A 21,234-nucleotide genomic window follows, 5' to 3' on the forward strand; every position below is an offset into this window, starting at 1 on the left:
CTGCAGAGAAATCAGAAGCTCGAGCCTATGCTATAGTTAAGTGAAATGTGATATCCACAGCAGTCAAGATGGATGTCTCAAGCACTTCCTCCACCTCACTCTTCTCAAAACAAACTTCGAAAGCAGGTTAACATTACCATTTGCTTCCAAAGCTGTGTATGTTGCAGGCATCTAACAATGTGTAAATCCATTATAGCAACCCACAGTAATTTTCAGGGCTGCAGATAAACCAGTCAAGCAGCATATGTTTGCATACAGCAATGATCTCTTCAGGGTCTGAGGATGAAGTTCCAGGACAGTCTAAACCAGTCTCCTCATCCCCTAAACAAAAATCCCCACCCCTCCTTTGACTCAGCAGCACCTTTCCCATCCTGAGCAAGCCAGTTTAGGGAGCTAAACTGGACAGGTCTTTTGCAGTTTTTATTTTTGGTCATTTAGCTCCTTAAACCTGCTCATTGCAGTGTCAGGTAAGTAAAATAATCAGTGGAAAGGCAGCAGAAAGGATATAGCAACCAAGAGAGATCAGTCAGATGCACAGTGAATTAGTTCTGAGAAAATGTCATTTCATTCTAACTTGAAAAATGGGGAAAAAAAACCAACCAAAAAACTGGTAAGAACTTGTTTCTTTTATTCTACCAATACGGCTTCAATTGAAAAGAAGATGTATCTAGTTTTTAGAACTGATTGTTTCTGGTCATACTAATCAGTCTATTTTAAGCACAGAAAATATTTTCATATCTCTGTAAGGAAAATATGCTAAGCACACTATCAATAGCTATTAGTTTATCCATAGAAAATGCTTTGAATTTTGCTGAGTTATGGTTCACACCCAAGTGGGCAGATAGATGTCTCAAGTACAAAACACTCCCTACATATTTTAAAGAGTCATCCAGTAAGTTCATCCTTTATTTCCTGACAAACTACCAAAAAAGAGCTAAATGTCAAAATTGTGACTATTTATATAATTAAATCTAAAACTGTCCAAGTATGAATATAGTACCTTATTTTGATTAGGAGATAGAGCAGGAAATTTAGAGAGAGTAAAAAAGAGAAAGGTAGTTTGTAATAAAGTCATATTTACATATTGCAGAAGGGTCAGATTCTGCTGTAAATTAACAGACACAGCTATACCAATAAGTATATATTTTGGGAAAAGATCAATCACAAACTATTGTCATTTAAATCATTCTATTTTAAATCGATCCATCCTCTCTAAAGAAATGGTAACGTTACTTCACCTCCTCAAATAGTTTTTCTTTATCATTCTATTTAAGACAATGGTCTTGACCCCTCTCATAAAAGTGTTGTTTGGATTTATGTTAAGTAGTTTGAAAGAATGTTTATCCTGGGTTTTGTGTATCTGTGCTGTCAACTTGAAAATCTCTTCCCTCCCTACCCCTCCAAAAAAAAAACCGCACTCTGCAAAAACACGAACATTTTTCCTCCTCAACTTCCTATCCCATTCTGCAGATAAGCTTTAGTTATTCACTTATCTTAAATCTTGGCTGGAGTACTGCCATGCAATTTTATGGGCATAAGACTTCTGGAGCCTAGTCCTGCTGCACCAAACACTGCAGTATTCCTCCACAGCCAGACTAGCCGTCTCAATACATTTGCCTTTGGCTCCTGTGGTAGATTTTAGACTTTGAAGACTGATCTTAGCACTCCTTGAGAAACACTGTGTTCGTGAGCTGCACTTTACAGTATCAAGACATCAGTGAAATCTCACACCTGAAGATCCTGGTCTATAATTACTTTCCTCTTGAGCAAAGAGGATTTCTACAATAGAGATGAATTTGATCATCTCTATCAGGTTTTAAACTGGAAGAGGGCAGATTTAGATTAGATATTAGGAAGAAATTCTTTCCTGTGAAGGTGGTGAGACACTGGCACAGGTTGCCCAGAGAAGCTGTGGATGCCCCCTCCCTGGCAGTGTTTAAGGCCAGATTGGATGGGGCTTTGAGCAACCTGGTCTAGTGGAAAGGTGTCCCTGCCCATGGCAGGGGGGTTGGAACTAGATGATCCTTAAGGTCCATTCCAGCCCAAACCATTCTATGATTCTATGATCTAGAAGCCTGAGCTTTTGAGAGACTGATTCAAAATTAGGGAACGAAATTCCACACGAATTAAGAATCACAGAAAAGCTCAACAACTCCACTGCAAGGTGCGTTTCCTAGTCAGATGCTGCTTATTTGCTACAAGATCTGTCTCTAAATATCACAGCTGAGGAAGTCAGCATAACATCTTACAGAAAAGCAAATACAATTCTCCAAACTCTAAAGACAAAGAGAGCTTGCAGGAGCTCTGAGGGCAGCCAGCCCCGCAAGGTCATTTTTAAAATGCATTTCATAACACTGAAGTGTGTTCTTTCAACAACATTCAAAGTTTCTTGCAGAAAGTTTCTCCTACATACAATAGAGAGGTTAGCAGTGACCACAATTACTTATAAATTAAAGTAGTTTGGAAATGTAATCTCAAAATTTTAAGATATTCTTTGAAGATGGCCTGTGTGTGTACAGAGAGAAGGGGGAGAAAAAGACGTAACAGCTGGTTATTATTTGACAGTTTGGGTTGAAACTACTTGTCAAAGACTAGCCTAATAAAGGCAGTGCAGCTCTTACTAAGATGAGCAAACTATATATAAAATTGAAGTAATTTTCACTAAATGCTTGGCAAAATGAGATGAACAGTAAAGAATATCTGTCAACCAATATCACCTGATTAAACTTACTGAAAAGCTCAGAGGAAAGAAAAGACAAGTAATGTATGTATTTCCTCACTAAAACCATTGAAAAATATTTTTTATTATTATTTCCAGTGTTACATATTCATATTTGTCAAAGTGGATGAATAACTCGGAAAATAATTACTTAAATAATCATAGGGGATATGAAGAGTAACACCTTTTTGTAACTCCTCAAGTCATGCACGTGAAACAGATCTCTGGTCAAAATTCACTTTCAGTAATATAAAGAAATATTAACTTCCAAGTACACATACATATATTCATAACAAGACATGCTGTAGCTCCTACCAAGGATGTCAAAGAAAAGCTGACAGTACCATGGATAACGTTCAATGTCTTTAAAATACAATCCTTTAAGAAAAATAATAAAAAGGTTCTATCAACCTGTTCATATTTAATGATGCGATAAATCAGTAATTTTAATCCTGTGATTTTCATTACAGTGGCACAGTTGCAACTAGTCCAGTCACACTCCAAATTCAAGTTTCACCCAGATATTCTAGCAACAGAACAAAACATCTGGAGTCTGAAAAAAATAAAATATAATCATCACTGGGCTCAGGACATCTGCCCTTTCCTCTTCCTCCAATTATTTTTCCATAAGGCATACAAAGCTCACTCCAAAAATACAATTAAATACCTGAGAAAGAAGGAGTGGCATTCCACGGAAATAAGTTGAATGTGTTACTAAATTACTGACTGTATTACTACATTTCACATAAGGTAAACTGTGTGGCTTCAAAGCAGTAATGACTCAGCTCCCAGAACTACATGCTAACAAAACACACATTCAAACATTAAGCATAAGATGTCAGGAATCCATTTAAACAAAATATATTTTTATTAGGAAATTAATTTGTTAGACTCAACTGAAATGGCTCCATGTTGCTCTAAGATGAGAAGAAAGATTAAAACAAAGTGGGTACAACAAGTATCTTATATATCAAAGAGATGACCAAAAAAAAAAATTACGGTCACTGGCGACAATCACCAAATCCACGGTCCTCTGGACTAAAACAGCCTCGTGTCTAATTCAGGGCCCGTAAGTAGTCTTGCCCACTTAATTGCATCTATTAAATGTTTTAAGCTAAACATGCATGTAAGTGCTTGTAAAACTGTACCCTAATAATATTTCCAAAAAACACCCTCCCCCCTCAAAGTGCCTTTCAAAACACTTTCAAGAATCCATGTCTCTAGGATCCATTTCACTTTCATGATTTCTTAAATAATAAAGAAAAAGTCCTAGTCTAGCTATAAAATCTGTTTATCTTGGGGAAAGGAATTTGTAATAAAAGAGAGATATGAAAGGACATACAAACACCAAAGAAACTCCCCACTGTGAAAGAGAAACTCTTTTCACCTTTTTTGTGAATAGATGATAAATTCACATTTTGGGAACATGTGTACAATATAACAATACAGATTTCTGAATTTGCTGTATTTGATTTTTCACATTAGTGTTGTCAAAAAAGGAACTTTTATGAGAACAGCTGATTAATACCATCCCCTGGGATACATACTTCTCTGAAAGAAAATTTCCTTCAGCATGTCTGACCAGGAGATCTGGTATCTACAAGAGAGTGATCCTGCCACAGTTCCTGCACTCTAAAGGTGAAAAAATACTTTTTGTACCACCTTCAATGTGTTTTGTTACCAAAACAGGGCACTGAAATACTTAATTCAGGCTACAAATAGTAAACAAATTGAACATAAAACTGACTGTGACACTGAAAGTGTCTATTCCCTCCATAAAGCATATTTGACATAGTTTTGTAAGATTTTCAGACAAAGAACCAAGAATACCAATTCCAGTTGTAACTCCAGTAAACTATTGGCCTATTCCTTCACATGAACCTCATGAAGTTCAATATGGCCAAGTGCAAGGTCCTGCACATGGGTTGGGGCAACCCCCAGTACCAATATAAACAGGAGGGATGAATGGATTGAGAGCAGCCCAGTGGAGATGGACGTAGTGGTACTGATGGATGAAAAATAGGACATGAGCCGTCCATGTGCGCTCGCAGCCCAGAAGGCCAACTGATACAGCGTGGCCAGCAGGTCGAGGGAGGTGATTCTGCCCCTCTGCTCTCGTGAGACCCCACCTGCAGTACTGTGTCCAGCTCTGAGGCCCTCAGCACAGGACAGATGTGGACCTGTTGGAGCGGGTCCAGAGGAGGGCCACAAAAATGATCAGAGGGCTGAAGCACCTCTCCTATGAGGACAGGCCGAGTTGGGGCTGTTCAGCCTGGAGAAGAGAAGGCTCTAGGGAGACCTTTTTGTGGCCTTTCCATACTTATAGGGGGCTTATAAGAAAGACTGAGAAGGACACTTTACCAGTTCCTGTAGTGATAGGACAAGGGGTAACATTTTTAAACTGAGAGTAGATTTAGATTGGACATGAGGAGAAATTTTTTACAGTGAGGGTGGTGAGACACTGGAACAGGTTGCCCAGAGAAGTTGTGGATGCCCCATCCCTGGAAAAGTTCAAGGTCAGGTTGGATGGGGCTTTGATCAACCAGATCTAGTGAACAATGCCCCTGCCCACGGCAGGGGGGTTGGACTACATGATTTTAAAGGTCCATTCCAAGCCAAACCTTCTGTGATTCTGAAAGACTTCTGTCATCAGTACTGAAAAAGACAGTCCACACCAATAATTAGCTATTTTCTTAATAATTTGTAAATGGTATCCATCATTAAAAATACTTTTTTCTTTTACAAACTCTAAAATTAAACACTTTTTTCTGTGGAACCTTCAGAATAGTTTTATCTGTGATAAACATACCCACTTCTCCATTAACAACCTAGAAGTAACGCCTCTTTTTCTTTGAACTTCAGCACTCCTGACTCAATATAACACTACTGATGTAACTGATGTTGTTGCCCCGATGTGAGAATATTAAATCAGAAAACACTGCATAAGTGTAATGTCAAATTAGTATTTGTATAATTTAATCCAGTCAGGTATCAAAGCAAGCTGCACTGATATCAGTCTGCTTTGTGCCAGTGCAACATAACATACGTAGCAGAGATGGAGCAATAGTAACATGGCATGAAGCACAACTTCCAAATAAGCACTGGCAGCTAAGACCTTAAATTAGTCATTTTGGCATTCTGTATGTTGATGGATTCCACTATTTTCAGCTATTTTCAGAAGAAAATATGAGCGAATATTCATCTTTAAAACAAACTTGTTTACACACACAATCCTGTTTTTTCCTGAAACAGAGGGGAAGAAACAACAGATTAAAGCAACAGACTACAATACAAAAAAAATAGGTTTAAGTTACCTGAATTCAAACGTAGTCAAGTACTAATAGGAACTGGCCTTTTACAGGTTTCTTTAAATAAATAAACCTTTCCAGTTTCTACAATTTTCTCTGTACATAAGCTAGTGAGACTGTGTGCTATTACCCCATTACTTTCTTACATAGGTCTGAATGTGATAGCAGAACTTACTTCACTCTGTTATTCTAATTCTCTTTTCTTCTAAGTTTGTATTAGCAGATTCTAGCTGAACTGACGTTCTCTGCAATTTTGAAAGTAGCTACAGTATTTGCACAGCAGCACACGGAGCTTTGTTCTTGCCTTCCCTTCAAAGTTTCATTGCCGACGTTGTGGTAGGACACATAGATGATGGCCTGCACTCCACAAAAATAGGCTGCGTATTTTAATTAATAAACACACCATTCATTTGAAACCTAGTTCTTTGAGGAGAGAAGATACACTGTGGATTGTTTAGTTTGTTTAGGACAGGTTTAGGATTGTGGGTTGGTTTGTTTTTAAAAAAAATGTCATAGTGGTAGTTACCATTGTGTTTTGCAAATCTGCCAGGATTAACTGGGAAAATGATTCAGGTTAGTTGTAATCCATATTAGTTACTGAAGTCAATTCACAACACACCAGCACAAACATTTGTGTCACCATGAAGGTGGTGCCCCATGGAAGCAGGTGGAGCTACTCCTTTGACTGATAGTGAAACTATTTGTGGAATTCTGTTAGCCATTTCTTTTTAAATGGATCCACATAACCAAGGGAGAAAGGTTAAAAAGTTTCTGAGATCACTCAGGCTCAGTTTTCCATTCTGAAAAACTTTATCTTCTCCAGATTGCTGAACATTTATTTTTCTAATACTAAAAGCTGCTTGGTTTCTCCCTCCAACAGTGTACAAGTTTACTGGTTCATTTACAAACTCTTGCAAGATAAGTATATTTTTGTTAAATATATAAAAACTGGATTGTGACTATCCTTAATGACTGAAGCCCTTAAATAAATACAAAAATATACATGCCCTTTTTTAAAAAAAATAAAATCTAGACTATTAGAGAATAACCCAGAAGACCTTATTTCAATTATCAAGACCACCATGTCTATTTCTGTTCTAAATGTGCTACTACTAAGGCAGAAAAGCCAAGTTGGCTCCATTAATAACAATTTTTGCACACACATACCACTGAGAACGCATGGCTGTCCTCTGCTGTGCCCACCTTTTTAAAAATAAAAGGGTCACCTTCTTTGTTGTATCATTCTTCCTTCAGAACATAATAGACCACATGAAAAGAGCTAGGCTAGTCTTAATTACTGCTGTACTTACTTCCACGTTGCAGACCAGAGTTGTCTGACCCAAGGACCATACTCGGCTATTTAGTAAGCTCATGTCTGCAAAATCTCATCTCTTTCTGCTTCTAGAAGTCATTCCGAAACAGATACTGCATCCTACGGCGTTGTAAGGATTCCCTACTCCTCTAACTACCCATGGATCTTAAACAGATGACAACAGAACTTATCTGAAAAGACACAAAGTCGTTCTAAAGGTCTCTGTCTACGCCTGATAGAGATCTTCACAAAGGAACCCACATCATCAGGAACTTTAGTCTCAATCTGACAATTAAGTACCTTATATCTTCAGAACTGTAGGACTGTTTCCCAGCCTTTTCAAGATAAAGCTATTACAAGGAAAGACTCCTAGGTACTGTAAAACTTAAACCAGGCATAAAAATTTTCTTCCAACAGATAATTGTTTGGCAAGGTAGTGGTATTATCTTCACACACTGGGCAATGGAATGTTGCCTTAATCACCATGCCATTTAACAGAAGACATGTATGCCATGAGACAGATGAATTACAATTCTATCAATTTGTTTACATACGGATATTAAAAATATCAGCTGAGATTATGGTAGCTAAAAGAAATTTTTAAATGGAAGAATATTTTTCATTTTATTGAGCTTGTGTTTATTCCAACATGATCAAAAATATGTCAAGATATTCAGGGCTAAGTGAATAACCCAAGTTACCTGGGAAAACAAAGCAAAACAGAAAACAGATATCAAGTTCATCATGGTTCCACAACTGGAAAATAGTTTTCCCATAGATAACAACTTGATGTTTCCTAAAATTCCCTTAAGCTTTGGCAACAAGCTTTTCTGATAGGCAAATACCATCTCACCTGACAGGACAAGGGGAAATGGTTTTAAACTGAAAGAGGGTAGATTTAGATTAGATATTAGGAAGAAATTCTATACTGTGAGGGTGGTGAGACACTGGCACAGGTTGCCCAGAGAAGTTGTGGATGCCCCCTCCCTGAAAGTGTTTAAGGCCAGGTTGGATGGGGCTTTGAGCAACCTGGTCTAGTGGAAGGTGTCCCTGCCCATGGCAGGGGGGTTGGAACTAGATGATCTTTAAGGGCCCTTGCAACCCAAACCATTCTGTGATTCTATGAGTCCATTAGACCTGAGCAGATCAATTCCCACAAGAGCCATCTGAATCAGTTGCTTCATCGAGGAATCAATTTTTTTTACATTTGAAGAAAAAACTCCTGTGCATCAAGATCACTACTGTCAGAAGAGGTGTATGCACTTGGCTAAGCATTGTGGTGGAGAAGAAAATTTACATATGTCTCTCGTAAGAGTATTGTGGCACACATCCTATATGTATACACATAAGTATGGTGCACAGACCCATGAGCTAACTAGAAACAGGACAGCCACACCACTGTGGCATTACCCTACGGCAAGCAGAGACTATTACTAGCTGTCTACTAAAGCAGCATTTAAATCTGGGGAAACAAAGTCCTTACATCAACAAAAAACAGTTTGTCAGCTTCACCATACATCATTTAGGCAAGAGGATGACCCTGATGTTTCAGGCCATTCCAGACAATGCTGTGTCCCTAATTGACTCGGGTTTCTTGTCATTCCTCACTAGCCTTCATGGAAAATCTGCATACAACTAGCTATACACACCTCACTGTCCAAGGGAGTTCAAACATACAAAGAAACTGATTATGGAACAGGGCTACGTCCATTTACTCACAGACCAGCATTTTCAGAAAGTGAACATAGGAATAAGACCAGATAATTAGAGTTGCATTATTTTAGATGAAAAGATCTCTTGCTTCTACTTTACTACCTCTTGCTCTACTGAAAGAATGGTAGTACTGAATTTTACCACACTATTTCTTAGCCTGTTCTGTCACACTGTGTCTAATCTAGTAATTAAGTCAAAACCAGCAATCAGCAATTTATGCTTAAAATGGACCTTGACAGCGCTCAGGGTGAACGATGGTTTCCAAGACCATGTCTGGAGCAGCCAGTGAAACAACAGCAGCACCTTGAGCCCCTGTGCGAGACCTCCATTCCCCACACTGTAGCCACGACATGCTTTTGGACAACTGCAGGCTGAGAACTTAACGCTAAGGATGGGGCAATACCATGCCAGCTAGAGCACGGCAGGACCCTGACACTGTCTCGTTTACTCGTATAGGTACGGACCATAGTGATATTTTACTTTCATGACTGTTTTGCATGCAATCAAACCCAAAGAAAAAAAATGTTACGACCCTCTCACAATCTGTATGTACTTTCAGCTTCAGTGACCCTATGATATACAGCATCAAGCATGTTTGTTTCTTGCCCTTCCTCCTCCTTTCCATTTTAGAGGACAACTAACCCAATAGTGGTAAGATACATTAGAAAATAAATCAAGACATGATGGTAGTAAAAACAATACCAATTCCGCAATTCAGAAAATTACTTGGTGTATAAAACCAAGAACAACTCCTATATGAGTCTGATCACACAGTAGCCTCTTCTGATATTTATGCTCTAGAAATGAAGCTTGAAATCAAAACATAACTAAAAAATTTTACCTTGGAGTAAAGCGTGTATAAGACTTTTCTTCAATCCTGCTTTCCACATACTACAAAAAGTCAAAACAGCTTACACATAATGCCATTCCTCTCCCCTGCCACATTCGGCATCCATTTGATGTAGCATGTTGATAAACAGAAATAACTTCATTGTACATTGATTTAATAAAAAAGTACTTGGATTGCAAGTATACTGAAACGTCACCAATTTACATCTAAGTCTGAAAAACACACTGTGCATCTTCCCTCATAAATTTAGACAGTGTGATTTCAAAAAATGAATACTGTATTACCAAACACACTTTCAAGCAATACAGTCTAACTGAAACATACCATACTGTATGGAAAACTTAAAATAAACTCTGTACTTAGGCTCAACGTTGTCTGTGGCTTTCTGATTCAGTGAACTAAGTCCTGCAGTACAGTCACATAAAATAAATCTAGGAGCTTTTTTAATTATGAACAATGTCATACTTTACAGAATTGGTTTTAAAGTTACATTTGCCATTTTTAACATGCCAGATTTTGGCAAAGATGTTTTCACAGGTAGAGAGAAGACAATTGGGAGTTCTAGCACTTAAGAAACACCGCAGGGCATACATGAGAAAAAATACTGGTATTTCTTCTAAAAAAATGAAGAGCACTGAAATAATTTATTTTGACACTTAAATTGCCTTTCTTCAGAGGCAGCCAACCATTAAAATAGATGAAGGGATTCACACTTCATAGTGCTACTGTTTCAGGCTTCTACATGTACGAACCGTTCAGCATGCTGTCCATATTTAGAAGTTTTCTTCATAATCTTAACAGTTAGAAATCATTTTCAAAACAAGATAATTAGCTGGATGTCTACAATTGAAAGGATTTGGCAGCATAGTATTTTTCAGGAGATGCAGCTTGTATTAGTGTATTTATTATTTCTTATATATTTATCTTCTAATTCAAGTTTAAAGTAATCCCGAAACAGAACACTATGTGCATACAAAACAGTGTTTCCGCTACCTTATTTGCTGCTACCTTCAGGTTTTGCCACCAGAATTTTGACAACCAGAGTTCTGCTGCTTCTCACCCTCGCCGGCATAAACACCACCATTTCCAGAGTCAAGACAAACCCTTCAATTCTGGGGAGATGAACAGTGGGAAACCCGTAGGGATAGGGATTAAGGAAAACAAATTAAAAATAAAATAAGAAGCATATTTCATATAACTGAAGTAATTTATTCATAGTAATACTGAACAGTGAACTTGACAGCAATTAAAAAAAGAGCTTTATAAAACTTTACAATTTGTAATAGGAATACTTTTTTTATCTTGAAAACACAGCTATTTTTAGCTTTCCCTATCAGATCTATAGCTTAGTTCAGGTACTTATAATACCAGCATGGATGCAACTCTTAAGTTTAACAAAATTGCTAACTAACTACTTTGTACTCATGGAGAAAAAATTAAACACAGAGTAATGTTTAAATTAATAACAGTAGCTGCAATACAATAATATACTGTCGGTACCTCCTTGCCACATGAGTAACTCAAGTAATTGTTTTCAGTCACTTTTCATATGAAAGAATTAAAAAAAAAAAAAAAAGAGGGTGGTACTTAACAATCCAGGCTTAGACACCCTAAACAGGTCATTACATTGAATAAGCCAAGAAATAAAAACTATGGTTTAATGCCTAAGTGGGCTGACTTTTACTGTTGGAGGAAAAGCTCCTGAAATGTTCACTAACGGAAACAGCTCGTGTGTGCACACAGCTGGCATTAGAAAGGTTTTCATTATTCACTAAACCAACAGCTTCCAACACGGTATTATTTCCTGCCATTCTCCATTTTCTTGCACTATTAGACAGAATAATTCTATTCCTAAGGTAAGAGACTTCATGGTCATTCTATCACAAAAGTTTTAAAATTCCACAACAAAGGCATTCAGAAGCCAAGCATGGTTATAAAATTGTGCAAGAAGGGGCAGAAACAATAGTAAGTAACGCCATAACACCTTGTATCTACTTACTACAGCTTGTTCCAAATGACTTCAGCTGCACATATTAGAAGATTACCACAACATACACTTCCCTGTATACTAGATGGTGCTAAAAGTCGCTTACAAATAAAAACCTGTCCCCTACACATGCAACAAACGGCAAGGCTTGTCTCCCTAATCTTGCACTCAACATAATCAGTGCTAAACTGAAAATGGAGACCAGAACAAACCAGTTTCAGAAACCACAGAGAAAACCAGTTTAGAACTATGAAACAGAATATTTTCATAGCACAGGTAAGCCAAATGATTGTATACCCCTCGACCAAAACCTGTGCTATTGCAGTTTTTACAGCATAATCTCTTTTCAAAGATGTATATACACACTACAGTGAATTTATCAATGCAGCACTCTTCATTTTGAAGAAAAATACAGAGGGCCAATCAAGTTGTACAGTAGCAACAAACACAAGCAGACTAAGTTCTCCAAATTCACAGCTCATTCAATACAAATTAATTTCCAAGGAACACCCAAAGGTATTTCTCTATGTCTGTACCATACTAGGGTAAATCTATGCTGTTGAGAGAGCAATGTTTGATATTTAATCAACAACTAAGCTACAGACTTTGGACAACTACCTGTAACAGCAGTGATAGACACGGACAAAGAACAATGATGTATTACAGCCTTTAAATAGTAATCAAGATTTTAGTTAAACTTTAAATACCATTCAGAAGAAAGTGTGGAACTTCAGCATTTTTTCCTTCTGGTTATTTATTTATTTGGCAATAGTAACAGTCAACGTTATTTGTTTTGAGATTTAAAAAAAAAGAATAAAAAGAATATTTCGTAAAGATTAGCTTTTTTTCTTTCACTGTGGTTAAAACCTTCTTTCATGTCTGTATGTGACCTCCTCTTCATTTCCTCCTGAAGAAGAGTATAAAAAATTCTTGTGTTTGGATGAGTCACCCAAACTTTATCCTGCTTTATGCAGGATCCTGTTATTCTGTACTTTAAATACAGACTAATAAAATCAGTATCCATGACTTATAACAGTCAAGAGGCAATAAAGGAACCATTTAGTTCTCTGAATCCTCAAGGTTCAGAATTAAACACTTTGACATAAAGTTTCCTCGTGATCACCTTTTTTATATCACATAAGTTCATTCTAAATATTAAATTCTTCTCCAGTACAGGTGATTTTTTTTTAAAAAAAAAAAGCTACATCATCTCCATTTCATATAGTTGGAAACGAAGACAGACATGCAGTGCCAGCACTAGATTATGGTTCAGACCCTCCTGCACACCATCCCTTTTATTTTTCCCTCTGCCTGTACCATCTGAACGACACCATCCTATTAACAAACATGAACGATGATATGACTATGGCATTCAAGTAGCAATGCTGCACACTGACATCAAAACCCAGAAGTCTCGTCTGGGCACACAGAAAACACAAAATATGTGATTGGTGACTGTTTGCAAAAGCTTTGACTTTGGTACGTTGTTCTACATAAAATAAAATTAATAAGAGATAGGCATAAGGAAAAGCCACTTGCACGTGGCACACAGATTGTTTTTCTTCTCATGTCTATCACCTTCCAGATCCTACACAACTGAAGCAGAGATTGAACAGAAGGGACGTTTCACAAGCTGAAGAAGAACTTTGCGTCCATCCCTTCAGGTGAAACAAAACAACTCCATATTTCATAGAAGAAAAAAAAAGGCCCCTCTCAATAGTTGTAATTGTAGCAGATGAACACAGCAAAAAAGAAAAAGCTAAGTCCACACCACATAAGCAGCTGTTACTGATTGAGACTATCCACCCTAGTGAAATTTGGACAAAATTCACAAAATCACAATCTTCCAAATACAGAGCCTCTGCACATTAGGGGTGGCCAAATCACCGTTTTAAGCATACTGTCTTAAAACTTCGTTAGCAGGTAATTAAGATAATGTTCCAAAACAAGGATGCAAATGACACTTCACCTGCACTAAAGCAGCTTAAATGTCACTGGCTGTGAAGCTGCACCGCTGCTGGCAATAAGGGGGGTGGGGGGTGTTTTGACGTCTCACTAGTGCTGCGACAGCTTCACGCGCAGTAGGTATGGCTTCGGAACTGAGCACTACATTCAACGTTCTGTTTACATAGCGAAAGACTCATTAAAATAAGTTTATTACTAGCAAAGGCTGCAATATAAACATAGTATTCTTGTTCTTAACCAATGGGATCTACCAAGAAAAAAGTATTTTAAATAAATTTGTAACCAGAAACATTTGGTGCTTTTCAGTATAACAGTTTAGAATAACCTCGGATACAATATAGCATCCTCCCCCCCAAAAATAACGTCCCTATGGGTTATAAAAATACATATATGGAAAAAAAAGTGTATTATTTCATTATGCAAAACTCTACTACCAAGTTTCAATCACTTTCATCCTTAAAATCCAAGGTCAGCTCCTCTGTGGCAGTGATACAATTTCAGTCATGTTTTGTAGATCCCAACACTGGCAAGAAATCACCAACTGATAGCTGCAGAGATTAGTTACTGTGGCAGCATTTTTTTTTCCTTTTAAATTAGCCAGCTTTTGTTATGGATCGCATTACTAGACAAATAGCCAAATGCTTTGGCATTGCTCTGCCATTAGCTGCAAACTGAAAACATACTTAAAAAACCAGGTTTTAATCAGCATTCGCACACATTCTCCAACTGACACTGAAGCTACTAATATTTGGAAAAGTGAAGAGTTCCCAAATTTTTATTCCATCACATATAAAGCAGAAGAGAACTGTGCTAATTTGATAGTGTGGTTCTCTTCCTCCCCACCCCTTAAACTATTACAGAGACTGAACAACTGAAGGATAATAATGACTCCCTCTGCAACCTGATCAATACAGGTGAAATATGGGGAGTGAACGTTCCTCTTGTGAATGCACACACAAAATCCGCATGCATCTCACGTGTGGCAGTGAAAATACTGAAGCTGACCTTTTTCCTTTCTTAAACTAAAAGTGAAATGCTTTAATCCTAGTGTGGAATAAAACAGATTATAAGAACATGTAAAACTGTCAGAAAATAGAGCTGTCCTTTTCCAGTTAACTATATTGCTATATATAAATCCATCACCTAGGAACAATGAACAGAAGACAATTCTGTTTCTCTAAAGCTCATCTTTTTCAACTCTGCAGTAGATGTTCTGAAATTAGAGATCAAAAATAGAAAACTTACAGAAAGAGTCACAAGCTAACAAAGAAATAACAGCACAAGAACTATAACAAACACGAAAGAAATATTTCTTCAAGAACAGAGAATAATTTGGCCTTTCAACTACTTACTGGCCAGTGAATTTCAGATCAGATCCTGCTAGCTGCTACGTTTTCATCTCTTCCCTGTGCACGCTGGTTCAAATTAACACAACATATTGTTCTTACTGGTTCAAAATTACATGGCAATAAATTTAGGAAAATGAGAAAACTTTCATATTAAATGTGCAACTTTCATATTAAATATGAAATGCTTTGAAAGCTCATAAGGCCAAAATCCCGCAAAGGGATACATGTGTGTCAGCCGTGATGACTTGGAGAAGCTGTATTAGCAGAGCTCAGCCTAGTGATCTGCTAAATTAACACTCTTGGTATAAAGCTGGTATCTATCCACTTGATGAGATTGCTATGGACAGATGCACCTATTGAAAGGATCAGAGTCACAGCTGTATCTGCAACTCACTTTTCATTAGGAGTAAAACTCTAGGGTCTCGATGGCAAGGATCAACTTAGGTGAATATCTATTCATGTTCAAACTAGTATAAATACACAGTTCACCTGTCAGCTTTACTTTAATGAAGAAATAAATAGTAAATTAGTTTGGTTTGTTTTTTCTTTTTTTTTTTTTAAGTTTTAAGGCATGTATATTCCAAGACACTTAAGCACTCTCCTATTAATCATCTTTCCATTTCTTAGTCCACCACGAATGTGTTCCCAGCGTTGCCCAGCACAGTGCTCACAATTTCCCTGCTGCACTCCCTAATTAACAGTTTTAAGAACTCCTTCCTTCAAAGGCTGACACCACCATAGCCGAACAGGCAGAAGATACTCAACACTTTACATCTCTAGTGTTATGTCAAGGTTTAAGCTTAACACTAAAATCCTAAGGCTTGGACTGAACGAGACCAAGGGCAGATACCAGTTCCTTTCTCTAGCCAACTGCATGCAACTGCAGCTCCAGCAAAAGGACCAGGCAGACAACTGCAGGGAGGAGGATGATAAGGTTTATCAGAGCTGTTCGTCACCACCATGAAACTCTAAAGTTGAGTTCAACATGTGCTGAAGTGATACAATTACACATGGCAAGGACGTGGAGATCTGGATTAGTTTTACACAGCCTACATTGACCTATCTGCTTTAGTTTTAGAATACATTAAGTGTTCAGCTAACGCTTACCAACGCACACTTAAATAACGTGCATTTAATATTATATAAAACAAGTCATTGTAGATACATTGTCTCTATTGTAGATGGAGCAATATTGCAAAAGAATAAATACACAAATGTACTTGAGAACCATTAAGATCTTCTTAAATGTAGCTGTCAACTAGGAACTATTCGGTAGGAATGTATTTATAGAAGGGTTTCTTATAGACCACCCAAGGTCAAATACCATTTAGCGCTATCATCAATGTGTACATGCAGTACACATAAAAACGTCACTTCATTAAATTAGCGGATGACACAAACGGGCAGAAGAGCAAATAATAAGAATACAGTAGTTTTACGAAGTGATCTGCACAATCTAAATGTAATATACAACACAGGTTTTCATAACCACTAAAGCAACGTGACACAACTAAAAAGAGTAAGAGACCGTATCATAGAAAGCTGTGACAACAAAAAGCTATTTGTCTTAGCATAGGCAACCTAGCACAGGCTTTCAACATGATACAATGAGAAAAAGAGCACTCAGTGGATGTCTAAAGGAGGTTGCAAAAACCACTTCCCTTTGCAGGTGTCTTTGCTGAAACCCATCATGGAACAGCGTACATGGTTCTAGTGTTGCCATTTGCATCTCTTTATCAGACCAAAACCAGAAGAAACACACCAAGTGCAGGGTGGGCATTTAATTTAGCAGAAAAAGGATGGTGATAACTATGCCACACATTTCAATTTGCCTTTTTTTTTTTTTTGATTTTGCCTTCATAACTAACTACCAGGACAAACTAAACAGCAAGTTCTCCATCTCTTAATGCCTCTGAATTGGGACTGCATGTCTTTTTCAAAGATATATTTTAATCAAATACAAATGACTATGCTCAACGCAGGCATAAATAGACAAGTGTTAAGGCATCCAACACAGCAAAAATCGCACTAGAAAATCTAATGGTCTCTCCTGAGCCCCAACGGGAGACGGGGGGGAAAATAATCAATGTATTTGGCTTCATAGATTCTCCTCCTGAAGAAACAGATGGATGTGGTCAGTCATCCTGTGGTCGGGAAGGTACACAGAGAAAGTATCTTCATTTAGAGCCACTGAATAAATTACCTCTTGATAGGCAGTGGAATTGGTATCTAGAGAAAGACAGCTTATTACCTCAGCTTTTCACATCTTTCAGATTTGCACCATGTGTTGTAGATTAACAGTTAGTTTTTTGCTTTTTACAGCTTCCCAAAAATAAAGCATGCACACAAAATGCAGCTGTTTACGACTTTTTACAGTGTAAGGAAATGAATTCCATTTTGAATTCCATTCCACATTTTTAGTTTTGGTTATGTTATTTTTGGAGGATGAAATAGTGGCATTCCAGCTAGTCTTTTTAAGACGTTTTCCCCAACTCTTAGTTTCTGTTGCTGTATTTCTACTTTTAACTGAAAACACATTTCCACTTATGATAATTTACACTGAAAGTGAGCTGTTTAGTAAACAAGTAAATTTTGCAATTTGAATATGATTTTTTCATACTCAATGCCTAGCAGAATGCCAATACAAAATTAGTGTCCAATAACATACAGCAACAATACCAAAGCCCAAAAGAAAAGGCTTTTACAGGAAATCCATTGCAAATTTCCTAAACAAGAATAATAAATAAATCAACAAACCTGAAGTAGTTCATTATTTCATTTGTAGACCTGTAGAACGTACAAGCTAGGAAATTTGATTGATCAGCATTGTATTTTACTTGCTGTTAATTTTTTAAACAAAACTTTAGAGAGTGCAGAGAGCAAAGTGATGACCTTTACTACAAAAAATATGCATTTACAATCCAGCTAACACTCTCCCATGGTTTGCTAATTTGTCCAATGCATTACATGAAGTGGTCTACACTGTAAGCATACAAAACATCAAAAAAAAAAAAAAATCAAGTGCTAAGCAGCCCAGTCTCAATTCTGCAATTGGAACTTCTCTTCAGAAACATAAACAGTTGTTAGTGTATCTAATCTATGTCCAAGGCAGGGGAGCCTAGAGAATAAAAGAAACACACTGTTGAGTATACAAGCAGAAAGTGTGAAAAAGTCTACTGCGGTTAAGTATTAACCTGATGCATTTTTCAGAACGACTGTACTATTTTTAACTGCTCTTTTTTGGCCACAGGTCAAAGTTTTCCTAGCAAAATACCAAAGTGAAAATGCTGGGAGCGAAGCCCAGAGGCAGCTCTCTTTGCTTTGGCCTAGGCAAAAACTTATCTGAATCCAGTTAGATATGTAGCACTGTTTCCCACTCCCCTTCATTGACTACTATGGGTGTCATTATGCGTCTGAACATCTATGAGAGGAGTAATACAGTACTAAAGCCTCGAGAAGAACATTTTTCAGATGTTATAGGAAATTCCTATATTCTCCACACAGCACAAGCATACATACTGTTCAGTCAGTTCCTGTATTTTTGGCCAAACAGAACTGAGTCATTTGAAAGCAGGAAAAAAAAAAAAAAAAGACCAGTATAAGTGCCTTGAGCAACTCTTGGAGGGACTGGGAATTTTTTCCCCCCTTTTCTGTTCCTCATAACTGGGACACATTGGAAATCTTGTGACAGACTGGAAATATAAGGTTTGAAGACCCTGGTGTTAAAATAATAATAATACCAATAATAATCACCATCATCATCAAGACTCCCTCTCACTGCCTTTACAGGGTTTGGATGTTTTAAATGGGGAAACAGAACTCCCTTCCCACTCCTTCCTGAGGGCATGGATTTCTTACTAAAGGAAATTATATTTCATACACTCACACAGAAAAATGCTATTTGAAATAGGAGACAGACGAATCCATTTGCCCCAATAGATAATAAACGTGACCCCACAGGACCCCCCAGTTACATTTCTCCCTTAGGCGTGTCCTTTTCCTGAACTATTCCCCCATCGCACAGCAAACCCCAACTTTACCAGAGGACGGGTTTACAGGGGCGCTGAGAGGATGGGCGCTGGGTGCCCGGCAGGGCACACAAAGGCAGGTACTTGGGAGTGGACACGCTATGATTACCGGGCGCGAAAGTAAACGGTGCAAACGATGCTGGGAGTGAAAAAGAAAAAAAAAAAAAATCCGCTTTCCTCCCCAAGTCGGATCTTTCCAGAGACATTTCTCACTTTCCCCAAAATAAGCTGGACCTAAATGGAGAGCGCTCGCCCTCGGCTCACGGCGCAGTCCCTCCACTCCTCCCCGTCCCCACCAAAACCAGTCCCCGGGGGGTGAGGGCCCGCTCCGCGCCCGGCAGGGCCCTCCCCTCAGCCGGCCGGGCGCCCCTCGCCCCTCTCGCCGGCGGCGTGGAGAGACGCTGCCCCCCACCCCCGGGGAAGGAGCCTTCATCCTCCCCCAGGAAAGCTCCTCCAGGACGCGGGAGCCCTTTCCTTCCTTCCTTCCTTCCCCCTCCCGCCCGCCCGCGGCGAGGCGAGGGCAGCGCTCCCTTTGTTACCCCGCCGAGCGCTTCGCCCCGCGGCGCGGCCCGGCCGCCCCCCTCACCAGCAGGCTCTCCACATTGACCGGGGAGCGCGGGTCGCGGATCATGGACTCCAGCTTCCTCTGGCGGCCCTCGAGCATCCCCGCCGCCGGCTCCAGCGCGTCTGCCGTGAGCGGAGCCGCCGACATCTTCACCGCCGGCTGCTGGCTCATCCTCCGGCCCGCCTAGCGGCGGCGGGATACGATCCCCCGCGGCCGGGGAGGAGGGGACTGAGCGGGGTCGCCCGGCGGGCCGGCTCGGGGCCTAGCGCGGCGGAGAGGCCGGGGGAAGGGCGGGGGCCGCGGCGGGCCGGGCCTGGGCAGCGAAGCGGGAGCAGAGGGCAACGCGCCGCCGTTGGCCGCCTGGCGGCCGCCGGGACATGAAGGGCGCGGGGAAGCGGCCGCTGCTCCGCCCGGGCGCGGCGAAAGGGAGGGGAGAGGTGGGAGGGAGGGAGCGCTTCCCGCCGTGCCCCCGCCTCTCCCCCTGCTCGGGGCGTCCCTCAGCGGGCTCCGGCTCACTGCCCGGTCCCCGCCGCCGGCCGGGCCATCGCACCGGCTGAGCGCCCGCTCCGAGGGCGGAGGGAGGCGGGGAGCGAAGGAGGAAGCGGTCCCCTCGGACTCGGACTCCGGCTCCGGCTCCCTCTGCTCCGCCTCGGCTGCTGCTCAGGCGGCAGCTGCGGTCCCCGCCGGCCTCGCCTCGCCGCTCCCCCTCCGGGCCGGCCCCACCGCTCACTCTATGGCGCGGCCGCCGACCGCCCTCAGCGCGCTGCTGCCACTGCGCCCGCCCCTCGTCCGGCTCGGCCCGGCCTCCTCCTCCCCCGGCCCCACGGCGCGGAGGCGGCCTCCCCTACCCACAAGGCCTCGCTGCGCGCTGCGGCGCATAGCTCAGCGCTCACTCACCGCCTAACTATAACCCTGAGCTCAGCGCCCCGCGGCCGGGAGGGGAGGCCGGGGCTGGGGCCACCCCGCGGTGCTCAGCCCGCCGCCCGGCCGCAGCACCAAGGTGACCTCCCGCTTCGCCGGCCCCCGAGGCAGCCACCGCGGGCAAGGCCCGGCGGAGGGGCCGGGCCTGCGCACAGCAGCCCCAGCAGCCGGAGAGAGAAAGGGCTGTGTGGTGGCTGGGTGAATTTTTGAGACCTCGTCCTGCCCGCGCAGCGTAAAGCACACTACAAAAAATAATAAACGTTTGAGAAAGTGGGTGAGCAGCGTTTCAGGTAGAGCGGCAGTGCTCGGGGCACGTACGAGAGGGACGATGGAGACCTAGAAGGTGAGGAGCAGTGCCAGAGAAGATGCAGACGTCCCTCATTCACCCTGAGGAAGATGAACTTGGACGTGCTGTGCTGGTTACTGCTCGGCGGGCATTTCGAGGGGCCGAGATGCTGTTTATCGGGCCCAGGCAAGAGCAGGCTGTAGCAGGGAGAGTGCCGCTGATGGCTCGAGT

The 21,234-nt window shown here is 40.6% G+C and overlaps 1 protein-coding gene across 3 annotated transcripts in view; it reads right to left on the reverse strand.

Moving 5' to 3' along the window:
- Nucleotides 1-20,827, reverse strand: part of ROCK2 (Rho associated coiled-coil containing protein kinase 2) — a 108,571-nt gene extending 87,744 nt beyond the window's left edge. For 2 of the 3 annotated variants that reach the window (XM_068420011.1, XM_068419845.1), the window contains exon 1: nt 19,818-20,826. In XM_068420011.1, coding sequence (XP_068276112.1) covers nt 19,818-19,967 — 150 coding nt within the window. In that variant the 5' untranslated portion in view covers nt 19,968-20,826. Of the gene's footprint in view, nt 1-19,817 lie in introns of all 3 variants that reach the window. The other variant, XM_068419932.1, reaches the window with a different exon arrangement.
- Between the last annotated feature and the right edge of the window lie 407 nt (nt 20,828-21,234).

This window comes from Nyctibius grandis, chromosome 1 (assembly GCF_013368605.1).
Source record: "Nyctibius grandis isolate bNycGra1 chromosome 1, bNycGra1.pri, whole genome shotgun sequence".
Classification (NCBI taxonomy): Eukaryota; Metazoa; Chordata; class Aves; order Nyctibiiformes; family Nyctibiidae; genus Nyctibius; species Nyctibius grandis.